Genomic DNA, 21,576 nt, shown 5'->3' with positions numbered 1-21,576 from the left:
TTACAACAACTTGCCAAATAAGCTAGGTCCATCATGTGCAGCCAAGAAACCTGTGATCTGCCAAAGTTTAAGGGGTGGATTTTGGTACGACTTTTAAAGGTCTGTGTTTCCACAACCAAGACGTTGCTTCAGGCCGTCTACATCCTGTGGTTCTGAACTTTGGATGAACAAATGGCAGCAGCCGTTTATCAGAAGCACCCAAACTGTTCTTGGCGATGGTCTGACTCAGTCCTTGGGCCACAACCTTTTATTTCCTGTTAGCGTTGTTTGGTCTTTGCACCTGCACGTGTCCTTTGCTTCCAGCAAAATGATTGTGACAACGGACATTCAGCATCTAGCAGATGTTATATATGCAATATGCAGCAGCAGTTTTTTACAGTTACCTGCCTGCTATACCCAAGAGACGTGATGATTTACGGTGTCAGTCCTTTCATCACAGAATGGGCCACGTGACCAGTTAAAGTGGTGACAAACTGTTGGCTCTGTCTGTCAAAACGAAAAGTAGTTATTGGGGCTAAAAAAGGATTTACAGCCTATTAAACGTGCAAGAGAGCTGATCCAGTTTCCAGCGAGTCCATCATCAGCTGGGCTGATTCATAACCAGAACGTCCCAAGTGTGAAGTCAGTGAATCAGTGCTGGCCCGGTGCTGAACAAAGTGAGGCTGAAGGGACTGTGGAGACATCAGCACATCACATTTTATATTGGTTTTATTATAATGTTCTTCTAATAAGGAACAAAAGCACAGACACCAACCTCCTGATCTGCGGAGCAGTGGTGGTAGAGGAACTTCATCTCAGCTTTTTAGTAGAAGAGGGGGTGAGGGAAAGGTGGACTTTGGAGGGCTTCGGGGGAGGGAGGATGGAGCAGTGTGAAGTCTTGGACAGGTTTAACCTGACACAGAAAACAAGAACACATCATATTTGTGTGTGTGTGTGTGATCCAAGAGCAAATACTAACCTTGATCCTTCACAAAAACAAGCACAGCGAACAATTTCTCTAAAAATTCTTCTGATGATTTCTACGCTCACTGCAGGAATCAACATCTGCACATACACTCTGTACAAGAGACAAAATACAAATACGCTTCAACGTGTTGGAGGTACCTCGATTTAACTCATGTGGAAGTAGCCCAGTTCTTGGTTGTGTCAGGTTAGCAGTTTAGTGATGTTAGTTTACAGGAGAAGCCGGAAGCACGTTGTGAGTTTGGTTCGTGGCTGTCCTTCACTTTTGTTTCTTTTTGCCGCAGCTCCCATATCCCCGATTTGTAACTATTTACTTTTTACAAAATGTTTCTTGAACTTGGCAGCATCTTATTTATCTTATATATTTAGGCCGTGGATTCAGGGACCAAAACAAAAACTGTAATGAGCAGAGGTATTATCTACTGATTGTGTGTCTGGCGGCAGCCAAGGGTGGAGAGCAGAGGCAGCGGGCAGGCCAATCGAAACGCAGCTAAGGCTGCAGCTGCAGCAAAAACTTGGGCATAGTAGGAGGGATTCTGGCAAACCGTCAGGAGGGGGAAGTGGTGCTCTACCAACACGGTGTACAGTAAAGATGGAGGCCTGCTGACTCCAACTGAGGACACTGTCAGGCAGTAGAAGGAATACTCTGACAACCTCCATAATCTTAATCTCACTCATAATTAACTAAAGTATCCAAAAGACAACAACTTCTCTTGTTGCATTTAGGTTCCAGTTTAACCAAAGAACAAAAAAGGATACATCAGCTCGAGCAGGTTATACACAACATTTACACTGCACAGATGAGAACACAGCATGATTTCATTCAGTCCAGTCTGTCTGTTAGACAGCGTGCAAACAAAGCATGCGTTCTTTGTAGCATTCGACAACAGAGTCACTTACTGTATGTACTTGTTTTCTGACATCCACAAAAACATATTGGTGTCTATTATATCTCCTTGTTAATAGAAACTTTGTGTCCAGCGTTTGAGCTAATTCTCAACGTGTCTCTTGCACTGACCACAATAACCATTTATCGTAAATTAAATTACAGCAATTGGTACCTTGAGCAGGATGACGCTGATCTCGGTGGGCGTTTTCCCTTCAGTGCTCTCAGTTTGTCTCCCTGTGTCAGACTGACTTCTTTGCAGTTATTCTGGACAGACACAGAAAGAAAGACACAATTAGCAGCATGAAAACACAACATTGTGATCATAACTCAGTAGCCTGTTTGAATTCTGCAGTAACCATTAAAAAAGGTCATGTTGATGCTATGAAGTCACACCGCTGACCTCATCCAAGCTATATGACTTGCAGAGCACGGTGTTGATTGACAGGTCATCCATGCTGGAAAGCAGCGAGGACACTGCCTCCTGTTCCCTCCCTGCACAGAGTCAGAGCGGTGAAGCTGCTGTTGCTGCAGCTGCTGCTGCTGACTCAGTCTCTGTTGGACCAGCTGTTTAGACCGATGCACGTCACTCTGAACCCACAAACTGTGCTGCTTCCTGCACACAAACATCAAACACACGCCACAAACTAACTGTGATATTATGTTTAGCAGGTATAACATTCAACATCCTGGTTTAGCGTGTAAGTAGACACACAAAGCTAGTAGCCATTAGCAACAGAGCACTACTGTGGCGTAAGGAGGAAGTGTGCGTCCAGAGCTGAGGAGAGAAACAAGCTGCAGCTGAACACTGTGACTGCAGTCTGCAGCAGTAACACAGTTTTCAGGCTTTTTTAAAATTACATTTGATTTATCATCCACCAGTTTCCCACTGCTGCAGTCACCACCACCACCAGCTGCACATGGGCACACTGGGGAATGCCTCACCCTGACCTCCACCTTTTGCTTCTCTTCTAACTTTTACTACATTTCCAGCATGCTCCAACCATGACCTCAGCATGGAGAAACATCTTGTGTGGTAACAGCAATAGATGCCACAGCCTAAGGACAGACGGGCCTTGTTTGTCCAGCACATCTCACAGATGCTCGATGAGATTGAGATCTGCCGAAGTTGAAGGCCAAGGTGACACCTCAAACCCTTCCTGATCTACTTGTGCTTTGTGTGAAGACTCCAGCGACACTCGAAGTATTAGTGAACAGCTGTACTCAGTGACCAACGCCTTTTGGGTCATTGCAAAATGTCAAACAGTTTGTGTTTAAATAAAAAAAACTGGAAACAGAAAAAGATCCAAGTGGACCAATCACACCTTCACAGGTAAACGCAATGACCCTGATGAAGGCCACTAACACGTTATTGTTCCCTAATACTCTGTCACTGGAGTCTTCACCTCATCAGAGCTTTGCCTTCTCCGTGCACCTTGGAGGTGAAGTTGCCGTCTGCTTGTGTTTTGTGACAGAGCACATTATCCTAATGAAGTGTTGCAGACGTGTCTGTGTGCACATCATTTGGAAAGCATTACTTCTGTACCTTCATGAACGGCACTAAAGGTTAATGATTGTCTCCGACTGAGACCTTTGGAGTCACGGAAATTGGACCGTTTGGTTTGAGCGGTCACAGCTGAGGCACAAACTCACTCTTCTAAGAAGTTTTGCTGTGGACCGATGATAGATCCAGGTCTGCAGATTCTGATCCAAGCAATCGCCTAGGCTGCAGTAAACCGGAAGGTAGCAGCCAATCAGAGTCCCCGTGCGGCCTAATCCAGCTGTAAATGGATGAAGTGTTTAAAGAGACAAAGTTAAGATAAAAGAAATAAATGACATCAATTAAACATACATAAACACTTGCAGTCCTACCTTTACAGTGCACTGCCACTGCCCCGTCTGTACATTCACACACATGCAGAAAGCGTCTGACGATGAGGTCAGAGGGCGTGGTCCCATTAAGAAAGAAGAGGTCGTGGTGTTCAAATCCTGCATCCTCAAACCGCCTGCCATCATACAACTTCCTGTTCAGACGAACCACGGTCGTTACGTCATTTTGGCAAAAGTATGAGAAGTATGCATCGGGTGTGTGAAGGGGATAACCTGGAGACAGAATCAACAATAACTGAGTTCCATCATAAGTTTCAATCAGCAAGGGTCTGTTTTTAATGCAAGTACTGTCTCTTAATGCAAACGTAAAATAAGATTCAATGATGTAGTGTCAACTGATTTATGTTGTAAGGTAAAGACATTAAATACAGAGAAAACCCCAACAATCGAACGGCCCCAAGCACCTGCTGACAGTGGAAAAGAAAAACTCCCTTTTAACAAGAACCAGGCTAAGGGAGGGGGGGCAATCTGCCACATGTGGTCGGGGTGAGGGGAGGACAACAGGACATGAGATGGACTGGAAGAGAGCCAGAGGTGAATAATAACTACATGCAAAGTGGTGTAAATACACAAATTAAAAAGAGCTGAGTGATGAAGAAGCATGAGTGCATCATGGGAAACCCCGAGCCACTGCAGGGTTCAGGCTCATCTAATCCAGCCGTAACAACATGACAACTCACACATGACAGCACTAAGCAGGAAACAATACACGCCATCAGAAGACAGCAGGGTAAGGTTAGCTCTTCTCAGCTGTTTCAGGACGTGCAGGCACTGAGGGGCTGCAGAGGCCTTCTGTCAGGCCAAGCAACATGAGCACTGATGTTGTTTGGAGGCATGCTTTTAGCTTTTAGCTTTGAGATTCTGACTCACCATTTTTTATCTTACCACGAGAATGAGGGCTACTGAACGATCCAGTTCATATCTCCATTTTCAACTCGCTAAAAGCACAAAAAGAAAGGAAAGAAAGACTGTGATAGAGGTTAGCGACATATCAGTTAAAAACATTGGCTCCAGAACACCTTAATTATACCACCACTGCAGTAATGAACACATACAGTCTGTTTTGGGGGGCTTTTACCTTTCATTCGAAATCAGTTTTGTTGTAGTGGACACAGGTGAGCTGACTTTTACTTCACTGAGGTGGTACTCACTGACTGTCTATCACTTGGACGGGGTGAGTTATGGATCAATCTAACTGAGAAACTGAGGAAATACAGCGTGCACCAACGCAGGCCTGGACATGCACTGTACGAGCCCTTGGTTGGCCCTGACTGTGTTACTAACAGCACTGCAAATTAATTGGATGAATAACAACCGTACGTTATTTATTTCTTACGGTATCCTGGTCCTGTTTTCATTGATATAGACCTGTAGAACAGTCAGCACTCTGCAGTCTGTTACCTCATAATGTTCATATTCTTCTGCACTGAACCTTTCAAAATCCAGGAAACCATGTTGTAATGCCTGCAGAGGAAAAGAGCAGAAACAGATTTTCACAACAAAAGCACTCAGAGCATACAACTCTGCAGTGGTTTCACAGATTCAGTTCAATTCAGTTTTTTTTTAGCACCAAATCACAACAAAGTCACCTCAGGGCAGTTAATATTGTACGGTAAAGACCCTACAGTTATACAGAGGAAACATAATCAGACCACAACTATGAGCAGACACACTGGTGACAGTGGGAAGGAAAAACTCGTTTTTAACAGAAACACATGTGTCACCAGAACCAGGCTCAGGGAGGGGCGGCAATCTGACTGACTGCTGAGGGGCTGAGGGGACGGAGACAGGACCAAAGACACACTGTGAAGACAGTGTGAGATTAATAACAAGTATGATTCAGCGCAGAGAAGTAAGTGAAGAAGAAACACCCAGTGCATCATGGGAATCCCCCAGCAGCCTACACCTATTGCAGCATAACTAAGGGAGGATTCAGGGTCACCTGGTCCCATTCTACTTTTAAATACTCTAGGAACAACAAGTAAGCCTGCAGAGCGAGAGCGAAGTGCTCTAATAGGGTGATATGGTACTAAAAGGTCATTAAGATAAGATGGGGCCTGATTATTTAAGACCTTGTATGTGAAGAGCAGGATTTTGAATTCTGGATTTAACAGGAAGCCAATGAAGGGAAGCCAATACTGGAGAAATCTGCTCTCTCTTTCTAGTCCCTGTCAGGACTCTTGCTGCAGCATTTTGGATTAACTGAAGGCTTTTCAGTGAGTTTTTTGGACATCCTGATAATAATGAATTGCAGTAGTCCAGCCTGGAAGTAATAAATGCATGAACTAGTTTTTCAGCGTCACTTTGAGACAGGATATTTCTAATTTTAGAGATGTTGCGCAAATGGAAGAAAGCAGTCTTACATATTTGTTTAATATGTGCGTTGAAGGACATGTCCTGGTCAAAAATGACTCCAAGGTTCCTCACAGCGTTACTGGAGGCCAAGGTAATGCTATCCAGAGTAAGAATCTGGTTAGATACCATATTTCTAAGCTTTTCAGGGCCGAGTACAATAACCTCAGTTTGATCTGAATTAAGAAGCAGAAAGTTAGCGGCCATCCAGGTCTTTATGTCTTTAAGACATTCCTGCAGTTTAACTAATTGGTGTGTGTTATCTGGCTTCATGGACAGATAGAGCTGGGTGTCATCTGCATAGCAGTGAAAATGTATGCTATGTCTTCTAATGATGCTGCCTAAGGGAAGCATGTATAATGTAAACAGAATTGGTCCTAGCACTGAACCCTGTGGAACTCCATAATTAACCTCAGTGTGTGAAGATGACTCTCCATTTACATGCACAAATTGGAGTCTATTAGATAGATATGATACAAACCACAGCAGCGCAGTACCTGTTATACCTACAGCATGTTCTAATCGCTCTAATAGGATATTATGGTCGACAGTATCGAATGCTGCACTGAGGTCTAGCAGGACAAGCACAGAGATGAGTCCACTGTCAGAGGCCATAAGAAGATCATTTGTAACCTTCACTAAAGCTGTTTCTGTGCTGTGATGAGCTCTGAAACCTGACTGAAACTCTTCAAATAAACCATTCCTCTGCAGATGATCTGTTAGCTGTTTGACAACTACTCTTTCAAGGATGTTTGATATGAAAGGAAGGTTGGAGATTGGCCTATAATTAGCTAAGGCTGCTGGGTCTAGAGATGCTTTTTGAGTAAAGGTTTAACTACAGCTAGCTTGAAGGCCTGTGGTACATAGCCGATTATTAGAGATAGGTTGATCATATTTAAGATTGAAGCAATTAAGAAGCTTCAATCTAATTAATTAATGGCAGGACTTTGAGCAATTTTGTAGGAATGGGGTCTAAAAGACACGTTGATGCACTGGCTATTTCTTCTTTAGTCGTTTGTTTTCAATTCCTGTGTGTTTGTACATCACTGAAGTATTTAATCATTAGTAATTATTAAACTCCTTTGTAGTTCTCTCTGCTCTCTTCGCTTACGCCTCACCCATAACCAGTCACAGTGAATTGCTGCCTCCTTAGACCTGGTTCTGTTGGAGGTTTCGTCCTGTTGGAAGGGAGTTTTTCCTTCCCACTGTTGCCAAGTGTATACTTCTGCAGTGCTGTAGGGTCTTTACCTTATAAGTTAAAGTACCTTGAAGTAACTGTTGCTTAGAATTAGTGCTATGAATAAAACTGAATTCAATTACTGTTGTTACAGAATAGGAGGAGAACAATGTCAAATGTGGCTCAAACAGGGATTTTTGCATTGAAATGAGGTATGACCAAAATGAAAATTAATAAGTGTCATTTTAATTTTACTAAAATCATCTGTGTTAGACGTTGTTGCTACCTTGTGGATTCCTTGTAAGCAGTCTAGGACGGTGAGGTTAAATGAGCACTCACACACACACACACACACACACACACACACACACACACACACACACACACACACACACACACACACACACACAGTGAAAGGAATACAGTAATAGTAGTGTAGTTATAAACAAAAGCTTTTATAATAGGATAGGGTTCAGATCATATCTGTTCACATATGGTCTCAGACTTGTTTGCACTGTAAATAAACATAAACCATCACTAAGAGTGTAAAAACTAAGCAGCACCTGTTTAGCTGAGCTGAGCTCAGGACTGGGAATGGGGGGAAACACGTTCTTAGCTCAGTCTAGATGAATGAAATCAACCAACTGGCACCGCTAAAGCTCACTAAGAGCTCATAAACTGTTAACAATTCATTCAAATTTCTGAATTCAGTTTTATTTATATAGTGCCAAATCACAACAGCAGTAAAAACCCTACAATAATACGGGAAAATGTTCCCATCCCAAACTTTTTTTTTTTTTCTTTTTTTTTTTTTTTTTTGGCCTGTCCCGTTTGGCTCTTTTGCCATCAGAATTGTTGTCTAAAGGCAAAGAAAGATGCCCAACGGATTTACTTTACCAAACTGACCATCCCAGCCTTGCCGTAATGGTCCATTTGATTCACCTTTTATTGTTTATTTTATTTTCACTTACTGAATACGGGACAGACTTGACTGGGGGAAAGAAGGGGAGAAAGAAAGAGGGAAAGAGAAACAGCTGAGAAGAGGGACGGGGGAGAAGGGCAAAAGACAAAAACCAACAGAATGAGCAGAAAAAGAAAAAAAAAGAAGAAAAAAAGAAAAAAAAAGCATATATCAATCACCTGGATCACCTGCTGAGAAAGAAAAAAGAAAACAAGCAGAAGAGAACAAGAGTAATAGAATAAACAACATCACAATGATATATGGGAATATGACAGTAAATACTAAATGTTAAACATTATTGTGCAGCACATAAGATCAACAGAACACAGTGTGCTTTGAGGTAGGAGCCAAAAAGGGTGTAGTTTGTGGGTGTGATCACCCGTGTGTACACCTGTGAGCATGGACGCGCTTGTTTTTTTTTTTTTTAAAAGGTTCCTTCATGTAATAATCTGCTAGAGGGTGTGGGGGGGCCACAGCCCCGTCCTCCAGGGCGTGAAGCAGGTGTGGAGGAGATCAAAACTCCAGACATCCAGAGGCCCCCAGAACACAAGAGACCAAGGAAGACCAACAGAGGGGCAGCTGCGCCACTGTCCCGGAAACTGCTGAGGAGAGTCCCAGATGAGGGCTCACTCAGCAGCCGCGGAGCAGAAGCCAGGGGGAGTTGCAGTGACGCGCCCGTGAGCTCCGCCGGCAGCCAGCTGTGCCTGAGTGACCGAGCCCCAGGCCGAGAGGCCGGGGGCACCCCACCTCCGAAGTGGCCCGAGCGAGCCCCAGGCTCCAGGCCCCGATAAGCGGCCGCCAAGGAGTGAGCCGGTGTGTACCTGGACGCCCATCCCCGGACACAAAGAACCACCAACGCACCGATGTCTGAGGGGGTCCGCCACTGGCAGGGGAAGTGGTGGTAGGGGGAGATAGGCCTCCAAACCTTGGAGGGCCTGAGATGTCCCCAGAGAGGTGGCGCCTGACACCCAACCTGACATATAGACACAGACATACAGGCACACACATATACAAACATCCATTCCCACCCTCATGCTCCCATCCCAAACTTAAAAGTGTGGGTTTGATGAGGTTTCCTGACTTCCTGGAACGTTCATGCCAAGGTCGCCAAATAATTTCCAGCTAGGTGGAGTTTCTTCTTGTTACCCCTGCTTCCAGTCTTTATGCTAAGCTAAGCTAGATTTAACAGACAGAGAAGAATAGTGTCTCAGTAAATGTAATGACAACAGCCCCAGCATGAAGTGCTGTTTCATAGAAAGCAGCAGCCTGTACCTAAACGGCATGTAGCCTGTGTTGTTTCCTGCTATCAGAGTCCTGTAGGCATCTTCTGTGTCATGGTCCTGGGCCATGTTGGCCCAGTGTTCTTAGTTTCCTTGTATGTTTGTATTTTGTTCCTTGCTTAGGCCATGGTTTCTGAGTTGCCCTGTTGTGTTGTTCCCTAAGTGTTTTCCCTTCATGGCTTTTACCCCCTGTGTGCCCCTCTGTGTATCTGTGAGCCCTCGTCTCTCCTTATGTTTTATTCCATGCTTCCCCTGCCCATTATGTCTAAGTTCTCCCCGTGCTCTCTCTTCCCCCTGTGTGCCCTCTATGTATTTATGAGCCCTCGTCTCCCTTTGTGGTTGTTTCATGTTTCCCCAGCCCGTTATGTCTGTGTTTTCCCCGTGCTCTCTCTCCTCCTGTCTGAACCTCTGTGCACTTCCTGTTTACCTTGTGACTCTCACGCCCATACATGTCATGTTCAGTTCACCCCGCCCTGTCTCGTTATGATTATCAGTGTCACCTGTGTTCCCCGTGTGTTCCCACTTTCCTCGTTAACCCTCTGTGTATTTCTGTCTGCGTCTCCCTCTGTTCAGCGTGACGTCGTCCCTCATGCTGTGTGTGATTCCCCCGTGTTTCCTGGTGAGCTTTATGTTAGTTTTTCCCAGTTTAGTTTTGTATCTCCTATTATCTTTGGTCAGCAATAAAGCTGCTTTTTGAGTTCATCCCCGTGTGTGTGAGTTTTGCATTTTGGGTCCTCCTCCTGCCTGCCACACAGCCGAGCCTTGACATTCTGGGCTTCTCTTCAAATACATCACCTACAGGGCAGAGGTTAAACTACGTAACTAATAATGGACAGACAGACGGGCAATCAGATGATGTGATGGACAAATGAAATGATATTTACAGCATAGGCACCAATGAGAACAGCAGCATTGGCTCTCTTCTTCTGGTCATAGCTGGTTTAGTGAACCAGTCTCTTTCTAGACATTGTGAAAGACTATAAACCAATAATGATAATCAGTGAAAACAGCACATGTGCATTAATACATTTAAAATAAGCGTCTACTGTCAGAGGAGTGCACACACACCATCAGAGCAAAGACCTTTCAAAATAAGAGTGTAATGCGTTTTCTAAATGATATCTATACAGCATACAAAGCCCTGAGTCTGAAGTACAGACCTTCATCTGCATTACCTTCAGCTTCTTGTTGAGTTTCCAGCAGTATCTGTACAGCATGGCCAGGTTGAGGGGCCCAAAGTCTGCATAAAAACTGCAACACACAGTGAGAGAGATGTCAAATAGGAGCTTTCAACAATTACAACACAAAAACAACACACACACACACACACAAATCAGCCACAAAACTAAACCCACTGACAGGTGAAGTCAGTGACATTGTTCATCTGGTTATAATAAAATGCTCCGTTAGAAAACCTTGGGACATTTATCTGGATGTTTCCACCCACACAATGCAGACATGGAGTCAGGTTAAAAACACATCTGTGAAAACATTACTGGCAAACTTCATGTAATATTACATTAAAGCAAATGTCAATTTATAATTAAAACAAGAATTTTGAGCAGTAGTGTGTATTGTGTACATGTGTCTGTATCTGATCAGGATTTTTTTAGTTGTGTCTGTCATCAAAAATTGATTTGAAGTGTTTTAAGTCAGATGGCAAACTCTGCCTAACAAGTCCACTTTATTGCGTGCTCATTTTCTCCTATTACTGGCTCATACCTCACCTTTACGTCTTTACCTCACAAAATAAAGCACCCTGAGGTGACTGTTGTTGTGATTTGGCGCTATATATATTTGCTGCCTTTTGTACTGTCATTAAGATAGACAGTCTTCGGCCTCTTCAAGAACATGCACCAGCGTACATCATTGAACTTTTACAGCCCTATGCCCCTAGTAGGTCTCTGAGGTCTTGTGATCAGGGCCTACTTGTTATTCAGTATACAAGACTGAAAACCAAGGGTGATAGAGCTTTTGCTACTGTGGCCGCCAGACTGTGGAACTCTCTTCCTCAGAACTTAAGATCAGTGACTCAGTGACTGCTTTTAAAAAACAGCTAAAAACACATCTTTTTAAAATTGCATTTTGTTAACTTTTGACTGTTTTTGTTTTATACCTTGTGAAGCACTTTGTGATCTTTTATCTAGAAATGTGCTATATAAATAAAATTTTACTTTACTTACTTACTTTACTTTTGCATTGTCTCTGAGCATTGTAGTCTTGGGGTAAACTTGCTGTGACTTCCACTCCTGGGAAGTGTGGCAACTGCCTTGAAACGTCTTCAAGCAACTTAAAGAAGTCCAGACGCTTTTCTTTGCAAGCTCCTTTGACAACTGCCTTGAAGGTTTTCCATTTATGAATAATCTTTCTCGCTGTAGGATGATGGACTTCAAATTGTTTGAAAATGGTCTTAAACCTCTTCCCAAAGTAATGGGCAGCAACAGTTGCTGCTGATGTCTTTCCTTCTTGGCATTGTGTGTGTGAATTATGCAGACCAGCAAACTACCCAAATTTCTACTTTGATAGAGGAGCTCACACTTGTCGATAATCAATGAATCTAATATATATGAGTGGATGCCAGATGGCTTCCCATTTTTGAGCCTAGTTCTGCACTTCGCACTGTTGCCATGTACTTGTTCTATGGGTGTTGGCTGATTGTTGAGGTCTTCTCTCTATTATTGTAGGGTCATTACCTTACAATATAAAGTGCCTTGAGTCAGCTATTGTGATTTGGAGCACAAAACCTGTGGCTATAGAAGTGGTTAGAACACCAGTATTCAATTATTTGGATGGATGAGTAAATACTTTTGGAAATATAGGGTATATAAATAAACTTAAATTAAGTCAGGGGCAAGCAACCTGCTCCATGATCCTCGAGACTCTAGTTTATTTCTGCTTCTGTTTTATTGTTTGAGAAAGAAGTTTCAGAAAAAGCAGCAGAAATTTAAACCATTTAGGTTTCAGTAAGTTAAAAAAAAAAGCCTTTTAACATGGTTAATTTTATGTTTTAGTTCTATGTGGATGCTGGCAACTTAAATTGGGTAGACTGTGTACAACTCTATATGCACATATACCATTTGACCAGGTCTCTCTTTGCACAAGCATCCCCCTTTGCATTTGTGTCTGTTTACAAATTGAGCTCTGTGTGCTCTGGAATTTAAAATGTCAACAAACCCTACCTTTTTCCCTTTGTAACATGTACTGTATTTCCACACTTATTTATTGTTGACTGTGGTCTTTAAAACATTATTTAGATCATACTGAATGACAAAGTCTGTTGTGATTTTTCTTTGTGTCTTGATTAGAATGTTCAATGTGTAAATTAGTGGGTTGTGTGTCTGATACCAACTAAAAAGACTGAAGTGCAACTGTGTTAAAACGATGCAGATAGTTGACCCTGGTTTCGGGGAGGGAAATATTGTGATAACGCTGCCCTTTGAAACTGCATTAAAGCCACATGACACTCTTTGATTGCTTTAGATTAGCAGGGCCACTCCTCTCACCTAGATTCCCAACAGGAAGGACTTTGAACACACACAAATCCAATCTGCTAATTCACTGAGGAATTTAAACAACGTATTCAGAGGAGCCTGCAGAGAGAAGAGCCTGGTTTACAGCTCAGGGAAGGGGGTGTTTCCTTTGTCATTCCCCCAAAACTTTCTCTGTGCTCAATTCAATTAGCGGTTGGTACACTGACGAGAGAACAATGAGGACAGCAGGAGTCTTTGTGTTTTTGCTGCTTAACGTGGTCATGGAAATAAGCGGTGCTGTGGATAATACAAAGGAATCTAGTTCAGAAAAGTCCAGTCCCAAAAACAAGCTGAAGACAGAAGAGGCTGAACTTCCTCACACCAAGCCTGCAAGTTTTTCACAGTTTTTAGGCAAACTGCTCGTGGTGCCCATGGATGGGAGTCATTGGATAGGTCTTAAAGCCATTGCCCAGGAAATGGGTCGCCGTGGACACAGAGTTACGGTGGTGATGCCAGAGACCACCATGCGAATGGGCCCGGGGAAACACTATGACACTTTGACCTATCCTGTACCTTATGACAAGGCTTACATCGACTCTGTGATGTCCACACACAAAGACATCATGAAAAAATCCTCACAGCCTTTCATGGAGAAGATCAAGAAACGGTTCAGACAGTTCCAGGCCATTTCTGATTTTCTGCACATCACTGCAGAGAAGCTGCTCTTCAATGCCAGTCTCATATCACACTTGTCCCAGCAGGTGAGTACAAATACAGAAGATGAACACAACTTTGGTATCAGCTGCAAAACCAACATTGGAGCTCAAGCTTTGCAAATTGTACATGGAGGGTCTTTTGCTTATACTGTGTAAGAGTGTTGGGATGGAGGTTCTCTTCTACAAGTTGGCAGTCCAAATTCTCATCATGTTGTACATCTATTAATGTAACTGTAGTGGTTGAATGTGTATAGTTCCTAAAATTTTAATTGTATATTATTATTAATAGACCCATGGAAAAAAAATAAAATAAAAAACCCACGCCACGCAGCCCACCCTGACACTAAGGTTTTACACATCAGGACATTAAAAGCTATATAGGCTTTATCAGGTCTCAAAATCGGGCCACTACAACTTCACATGAACTGTAAAACATATTACACCATGACCTTTATTTAAAACCTCTTAAGGACCAGATGATGTTTATTATGTCCTAATATGTAAAACCAAAGACAGGAAAACAGGTGAACTTTCTTTTTACCATATCTGTATGTGAACAGTGGTGGATGCTCATATTAAACTTAAAAGCTCAGGTCAGTACATGTGCAAGTAAACTGTAGACATCTAAATGCTCTGTTTCTGCAAGTGCTTTTTCTTCTCTTGACTTTGGATGAAGTCAGTGAGAGAAGATATGCCAAACATAAATGTACAACACTGGCTGGCGTAGCATGCACCTGGTGTTCAAATCTTCTGGTTATGAGCAACAGCCAATGAGGGAAAAAAGTTTACTTAAAGGGGGAGGGGCTATAAAAAAAAGCTTCGGCTAGACTGATGATGAACTCGGGGGCTGCACAAAGGTCCAATAAAGGATAAAAACTGAACTGTGAATCATGCAATGCTGTCCTACTTTCAAATGAGCATCATAGGTCCAGTTTAGCCACTTTATACCTTTCTACCTACAATCTGTAAAATCCTCCATGTGTGAACCATGTATGCAAGACAGTGTAGTGCTGACACACAGTGGAAGATTGACTCCTCTCTGCTTTTCCACCTTCTTCCTGTTTCACGTTATAGGACTTTGATGCCGTCTTGACAGATCCCATGCTTCCCATGGGCTCATTAGTAGCTCGGAAATTAGGTGAGCTCCTCTGCACTCAGGTTATCTGTTTGCTTGTACACCTGCACATTTTCTCACCTATCATTACTCAATCACTTCCAGGTCTCCCTACTGTCAATCTGCTGAGAGGAATACCGTGTCACTTGGACATGAAGTCTGCTGGCTGCCCATCTCCGCCCTCATACGTTCCTCGCTATTTCACTGGATACACGGATAAAATGAGCTTCAAAGAGAGATTTATCAACACTTTGGTGAGCCAGGCGGAAGTTAGCATATTCAAGCCTTAAAGCACAGCTTTTCCAGGAATGTTATTTGCAATCTTCTTTCAGACAATGTATGGTCACGAACAAAACACTGTTCGTTTGTGACCATATTGATAAGGAAATATGTGCTGTACCTTCAAATGATCTTTCCTAAATTACTCTTCATACTTTATACTCACCTCATTTGTGGTCATGAGAGTATTATTTATTCCTTACAATTAGTGTCGGTCAAGTTACTTGCAAATAATAATTAGTTACTAATTACTGATCACTTCTCCATGAAGGTAATCCCATTACTTTACTGATTTGTTATTTTCAAAAGTAATGAGTTACTTTAGTAGTACTTTTAGTTACTTTTAAAAACACGATACACAACAATACATTATAAAACAATAAGCCTATCAGCCCCGTTTGATTTTTTTCTGAATATTTCATTTTATAAAATCGAATCAAATGAAAAAGTCTCTTTTAAAACTTGTTTTATTCATTTTAATTTTAAAAAAATTAAATTATATGCAAGAGTGTTTGACTTGAAGAAATGTGTTTAACTTTTAAACCTATTTTCTGCATATTCCAGCATGTAAAGTTTTAGTAACGCGGTAACACAGCGTAAAAGTAAAAGTAATCTACTTGCTTTTTTTGCAATCGTACTGCTTTAATTTACTCGTTACTTGAAAAAAGTCATCGGATTACAGTAACGCGTTACCGTCAATCTCTGCTTACAATGAGGTTCATTTGGGACAAACTAGTATGTCAGTGTTATTAGTATTACAGTACGTCTTAGTTTTTCTGTCTTCAGTTTTGGTGCTGTATTATTGTCCTGTAATGCCTCTGACCCACAGGTGGCATTGGTGGAGCCGCTGTTTTGCAAACTGCTGTATTGGCGCTTTGACCAAATAACCCGTGACTTCCTTGGAGAGAACGTGGGCGTGGCTGAAGTGCTTTCAGACTCTGATATCTGGCTGCTCAGGTAACACATGGAACGTCTGTGTATTGTTGACATTTGCTGCCTGCGTGAGTGTAAAAAACTAAAAAACTGTTGCTGTATTTAAACAGGAATGACTTCACGCTGGATTTCCCACGCCCACTCATGCCCAATATTGTACTGGTTGGTGGAATCAATTGCAATGTGAAACATCCTCTGCCCCCAGTAAGACTTTATGAGTTTTAGACTCTAAATGCATTTATGAACATTCTGATTGACACCACTTACCGTAGGACTGTAAGACCAATCAGGTAAGAGTGATAAATGCAAAGTACTTAAGCAAGTTTGTGTTTTGTCAGGATCTAGATTCCTGGGTGTCTGGAGAGCACGGGTTTGTAGTGTTCACTCTGGGCTCCATGGTGTCAGATCTGCCAGAGGAAATCACCTCTGTCTTTCTGGAGGCCTTCAGACAGATTCCACAGAAGGTATATCAGCATACAGCTTATCTTGTGTTATAAATAAATACAGCTAATCTTAATCTACAATAAAACTATGACAGGTCATATGGAGATACACTGGAAAGGTTCCTGACAATGTCCCGGAAAATGTGAAGATGATGAAATGGGTCCCACAGAATGACCTGCTAGGTGTGTGTCTGCAGCAGCACATCCTGAAATGTGAAGCACGCTGATGTGTCACATCTCATAACATCTGATATTTCTGCATGTTTTGTGTCGTAGCTCACCCGGGAGCCCGTGCATTCATCACTCACGCTGGCTCACATGGTCTGTTTGAGGGACTGTGTCACGCCGTTCCCATGCTGATGGTGCCCCTGAACGGGGATCAGCCGGACAACGCTGCGAGGATGGCCAGCAGAGGTGTAGGAATCGTGTTGAACATTTTAGACATTAATACAGAAACTCTTCTGAAGGGGCTGAAGGAGGTCATCAATGACAGCAGGTGAGGGAGTCAGCAGACGGCTCACATTCAACCAAAACTTTCCATTTTGGTCTACAAAATGTTTGTTTTTTTTCAAACAAGCACATCTTTAGCAAGCAGGTGACAGTCATGGGGGTTCTTTATGGAACATGAGGGGTTTCTATTTGCAGGACCACCGTGCACACCACAAACATCTGAAGATAACTGAATGCAAAACTTTTCCAGGTGCCTGTGTATCATGTGGTTTTTAGACTCAGTGAGACTTTCTGACCTTAACCCAACGTACTTGCCCTCTCATTTCACAAATGACTATTCTATGTGTAGTGATGATTGCAGCTACATGAGGTTGACTCCTTGGTGGTCATGCACACCAAAGAGTGTAACACTGGACCTGAATTTCCTGTATTAGCACAGCCTGACTTTTATCATTTTTTCCAGCCTCAGCATCAGAAACTCTTTTACTGATGTCCTCAGAAATGTCCTTTATTTGTGCCTCAGTGTATTTCTGAGTGTTTTGAATATCAGACTTGGACAGATCCCTGTGCTTTAAACTAAAACAGGGTATAGGCTTTTACTTTCCCCCTCACAGGTATGCATTGAGTGACTTTTTCTTAAGTAAATAAAAGGTCATCATTTGTTCAATTGGGTCCACATCACATTAACACAAGTCCTAAAATTAGATAAACCTGATGGTGGTCACATTAATTGCAAAAAATAAAAAACTCTAACAAACCTTCACTGTACCATCTGTTCTTGAAAGAACTTTACATATGATCTAACTCAGCTCTCTGTCATTTAAAAAAAACCTGCCCATTTATCTGTGTTTTCAGGTACAAAGAGAACGTGAAGAAGCTGTCAGATCTTCATAATGATCGGCCGTCGGACCCGCTTGAGCTTTCAGTGTATTGGACAGAATTTGTGATGCGGCATAAAGGGGCGAAGCATCTCAAATCGACTCTCCATGAACTCTACTGGTTCCAGTACTTCAGCCTGGATGTAATAGTGCTGCTGACTACTGTGGTGCTTGTCTTTGTAATGCTGACAGCAAAATGCATGAAGCTATGCTTCCGTAAAGTGAGACGAAAGTGGAAGCAGGAGTAAGGACAGTTTTTTTACTGGAAGTACTGTGATGTTGTAATTGTATTCTCATCACGGTTTAAAGGATGTTTTGATAAAACATCAGTATCAATAAAACCTTAATGCAAAATGTTGATTACATTCTAATTGAATACACTTAAGAAGCCTTGTGTGATCACAAAGATATTTAATCTAGAGAAAACACAGAATATAATTAGATTCCATTACATATAATCTGGGGTTGAGGGGCAATGATGAGCATTAGTGGCCACCCTTCTTTGGAGGGAACATGGTGTACTCTATAGCCAGAGCTACAGTAAAGGCAGCAAAGCCCCACTTGAATCCTCTCAGCAGAACTTCTGACAGAGTCACAGCACGAGCGAAGCCGCCTGAATACCTCCACGCCTCGTTGCTGCAGAGAAAGGGAAAGTGACAGGAAAGAAAGACGGGCAGCAGTGTCAGATCACACAGAATATAAGGAGATGTCAGAAATATATCATACATGGGCAAAAATACTGACCGTGCCCATGGGTCCTTCAGACCCCGTGCAGCCAGCCTCTGCTGTGTGAACTCCAGTGGCGTTCCCTGTGTCTTCCACTGTCGCCAATCTGGCATGGAGAGCTTGCTGTGGCCGTGGTCACCTCCCATACTGGAAACATAAGCAAACAGGCCATTTTTTTAACCTTCACCTTACTGGCAGACTTTGATTTGCTTCTTGTGTCATCTGTGTTTTACTTAATGAAACACGCTCACTTTCAGTAGGTTCAGCAAATGGCAGCAACTTACTTAATACAAACATGTTCAAACAGAGGAACTTTTATTTTAAAACAACAGGACAAAGTTCATTGTGACCAAATCTGCAACTTATTTCTGGTATCTGGGTGTAATCATGCAAATGGTTAATGTATTCAAAGGATGATTACATGAAAGCCACAAATAAGCTTAAGGAAATGAGTCCTGTCATTCTCTGTGAAACTGTACAGTAACTCTTTCTGTCTGTGACAGGTAAACACGCCTGTCAGGAATAAAAATCCACTTAACCTAATTTTTTTATTATTGGTTTTTTAATCACTGTTGTATATATAAAACTTTACATAAAATCTCATACTATAAGGCTCACTGTGTGCCTGTGGCAGTGTTACTTTCCCTATGCTGTTTATTTATTGTAGACTTTACTATGTTTATTATATAACCTGCTGCTGTAACACAAACATGTCCCCTGTGGGATCAATAAAATATCCGTTATCTGTCTATCATCCCCTTTAGGGTACTTAGCTGTAGATAAAAAGTTAGTCATAAAATTTAAGCTTTATTTACATTGCACACTAAAATTATTATGCACTATCGACTTATTTAACAAAGGGAACAAAAGCGCGAGAATCATCAGGATAAAATCTAGTGACTGTAACGACTATCGAGTAAATTCCGAATTATTAAAGATGTGTTTAAGTGCCCCATAGTAAGACCACATCTGGATCCCCTTCAGTTCGCTTATCAGCCTCGTCTCGGAACAGAGGACGCCATCATCTACCTGCTCAATCGTGTCTACACCCATCTGGACCAGCCGGCGAGCACTGTGAGGGTCATGTTTTTTGACTTTTCCAGTGCTTTCAACACCATCAGGCCGACCCTCCTGGGTGATAAGTTAGCAGCGATGCAGGTGGATGCTTCTCTGGTGTCCTGGATTGTTGATTACCTGACAGGAAGACCACAATATGTACGTCTCCCACAGTGTGTGTCTGACAAGGTGATTAGCAACACAGGGGCACCACAGGGGACTGTCCTCTCCCCCTTCCTCTTCACCCTCTACACCACAGACTTCAGCCACTGCACAGAGACCTGCCATCTTCAGAAGTTTTCTGATGACTCTGCGGTGGTTGGATGCATCAGCAGGGATGATGAGACAGAGTACCGGGCTGTGGTCGACTCCTTTGTCACGTGGTGTGAGCAGAATCATCTGCAGCTCAACGTGGCAAAGACCAAGGAACTGATCGTGGACTTCAGGAAGACCAGGAAACACTTGACCCCTGTTTCAATCCAGGGGGTCAGTGTTGACATTGTGGAGGACTATAAATACCTTGGAGTACACATTGACAATAAACTGGACTGGGCTAAAAACACCACAGCACTTTACAGGAAGGGCCAGAGTCGTCTCTATTTTTTGAGGCGACTGAGGTCCTTCAACATCTGCCAGAAAATGCTGAGGATTTTCTATGAGTCTGTTGTGGCCAGTGCGATCCTCTATGCTGTTGCATGCTGGGGGAGCAGGCTGAGGGTCGCAGATGCCAACAGACTTAATAAACTGATCCGTAAGGCCAGCAATGTTGTGGGGATGGAGCTGGACTCCCTCAAGGTGGTGTCGGAGAGGCGGATGCTGTCCAAGATAAAGACAATGTTGGATAACACCTCCCACCCACTCCATGACATGTTGGTCAGTCACAGGAGCTCGTTCAGTGAGAGACTGAGATTACCGAAAAGCACCACTGAACGACACAGGAAATCATTCCTGCCTGTGGCCATCTCCCTGTACAACGCATCCACTTAACACACTGTTTGCTGCTACAACTACACATGTTTCTTTTCCAAATATTTATTTATAAGTGACTTATGTATGTATGTATGTATGTATGTATGTATGTATGTATGTATGTATGTATATATATATATATGTATATATGTATATATTGTACTATTCTTAGTTAGCGTATTGTCTGTCTTGTCTTAATGTTGGTTTAAAATGGAGCACTGTAACAAAAAATAATTTCCCCCAGGGATCAATAAAGTATTCTGATTCTGAAGTGCCGTGTATTTATTCAGTCCCACAAGCCATATTTGCTGCTAGGCTAAACGACACAAACACAAAAATGTTAACCTCGCTATTTACACTTCCTCGAACAAAGTTATCAGCGATTAACTCTCTTTAAATAGCCAACATTATTACTGTGTAGCCTGTCTGGTTAAACCCACCGACCTATTAGAGGATAATATGTCAATTAAACGTCAACTTCACACATACAAGGAGGCTAGCATTACGTTAGCAATGCATTTCTGTTTGCAATTCTTCTAACATTTTCAAACGCCTCTTCCCTGGTGAAAATATTGCTTTCCTGTCGCCTGGTGTGAGAAAGAAACACAAACGACTGTAATACAGAAACACCGAAGATTTTAAAGAGGAATAAATTCGGTACCTGAACAATTGTTGTGACCTCTGCTGCTGGGATAATTGTTACGACAGTTGATGCAGGAATACGGCAAATTATGGCACGGCATTAGGGACAAAACTCCATAACGCTTTTTTTTCACTTTTAAAGTCACGCTGTTTTGTTTTGTTTTTTTGTTTGGTGCCCGTGATCAACAAAATAACGTTATTTAATTATAAACATATGATTAATTTTCAACATCAAACACAGAACAACTACATAAATCCACAATCTAAATATATTTACATTTAATGACACTTATTATTAACATGCGGTGTTACCATGCTGAAACAATTACTATCGTCTGAATTTCTTTTTGTATTCCTGGCAGCCAGCTGCAAGATAGACATTTCATTTGCA

At 42.3% G+C, this 21,576-nt stretch overlaps 2 protein-coding genes and 1 pseudogene across 3 annotated transcripts; 1 reads left to right on the top strand and 2 right to left on the bottom strand.

The window, feature by feature from the left end:
- Positions 1-622: 622 nt before the first annotated feature.
- Positions 623-10,893, bottom strand: LOC308413041 (dual specificity protein phosphatase CDC14AB-like; annotated as a pseudogene). Its single transcript has 14 exons — positions 10,865-10,893; positions 10,685-10,760; positions 10,394-10,486; positions 10,277-10,304; positions 9,502-9,553; positions 7,555-7,621; positions 5,141-5,203; positions 4,610-4,677; positions 3,722-3,952; positions 3,503-3,630; positions 2,253-2,465; positions 2,025-2,116; positions 755-892; positions 623-671 (listed from the first exon to the last, which is right to left on the bottom strand). The product of its transcript is annotated as a dual specificity protein phosphatase CDC14AB-like (transcript).
- A 2,180-nt stretch (positions 10,894-13,073) lies between these two features.
- LOC308413112 (UDP-glucuronosyltransferase 1A1-like) lies at positions 13,074-18,188 on the top strand. The gene is made up of 9 exons (XM_080907907.1): positions 13,074-13,740; positions 14,770-14,833; positions 14,915-15,063; positions 15,918-16,045; positions 16,132-16,225; positions 16,360-16,485; positions 16,560-16,647; positions 16,741-16,960; positions 17,770-18,188. The coding sequence occupies exons 1-9, from the start codon at positions 13,216-13,218 to the stop codon at positions 18,038-18,040; spliced, it is 1,665 nt and encodes a 554-aa protein (XP_080764033.1). The 5' UTR covers positions 13,074-13,215; the 3' UTR covers positions 18,041-18,188.
- On the bottom strand, positions 18,184-21,315 carry ndufb3 (NADH:ubiquinone oxidoreductase subunit B3). The gene is made up of 3 exons (XM_080907908.1): positions 21,205-21,315; positions 18,537-18,665; positions 18,184-18,428 (listed from the first exon to the last, which is right to left on the bottom strand). Exons 2-3 carry the CDS (start codon positions 18,662-18,664, stop codon positions 18,278-18,280), a joined length of 279 nt encoding a protein of 92 aa, XP_080764034.1. The 5' UTR covers position 18,665; positions 21,205-21,315; the 3' UTR covers positions 18,184-18,277.
- Positions 21,316-21,576: the final 261 nt, after the last annotated feature.

The sequence above is a fragment of the Rhamphochromis sp. 'chilingali' genome (genome assembly GCF_963969265.1).
Source record: "Rhamphochromis sp. 'chilingali' genome assembly, chromosome: 16".
Classification (NCBI taxonomy): Eukaryota; Metazoa; Chordata; class Actinopteri; order Cichliformes; family Cichlidae; genus Rhamphochromis; species Rhamphochromis sp. 'chilingali'.
This window is presented reverse-complemented; position numbering and strand designations above follow the sequence as displayed.

What these genes read in the sequence shown, in the direction of transcription:
- ndufb3 (XM_080907908.1), bottom strand. Translation starts at nt 18,664, where the DNA reads ATGGGAGGTGACCACGGCCACAGCAAGCTCTCCATGCCAGATTGGCGA. An exon ending in CTGAAGGACCCATGGGCACG is followed by an intron (nt 18,429 to 18,536) that starts GTCAGTATTTTT and finishes CTTTCTCTGCAG; the next exon opens with CAACGAGGCGTGGAGGTATT.
- LOC308413112 (XM_080907907.1), top strand. Translation starts at nt 13,216, where the DNA reads ATGAGGACAGCAGGAGTCTTTGTGTTTTTGCTGCTTAACGTGGTCATG. An exon ending in TCTGATATCTGGCTGCTCAG is followed by an intron (nt 16,046 to 16,131) that starts GTAACACATGGA and finishes GTATTTAAACAG; the next exon opens with GAATGACTTCACGCTGGATT. An exon ending in CCCACAGAATGACCTGCTAG is followed by an intron (nt 16,648 to 16,740) that starts GTGTGTGTCTGC and finishes TTTGTGTCGTAG; the next exon opens with CTCACCCGGGAGCCCGTGCA.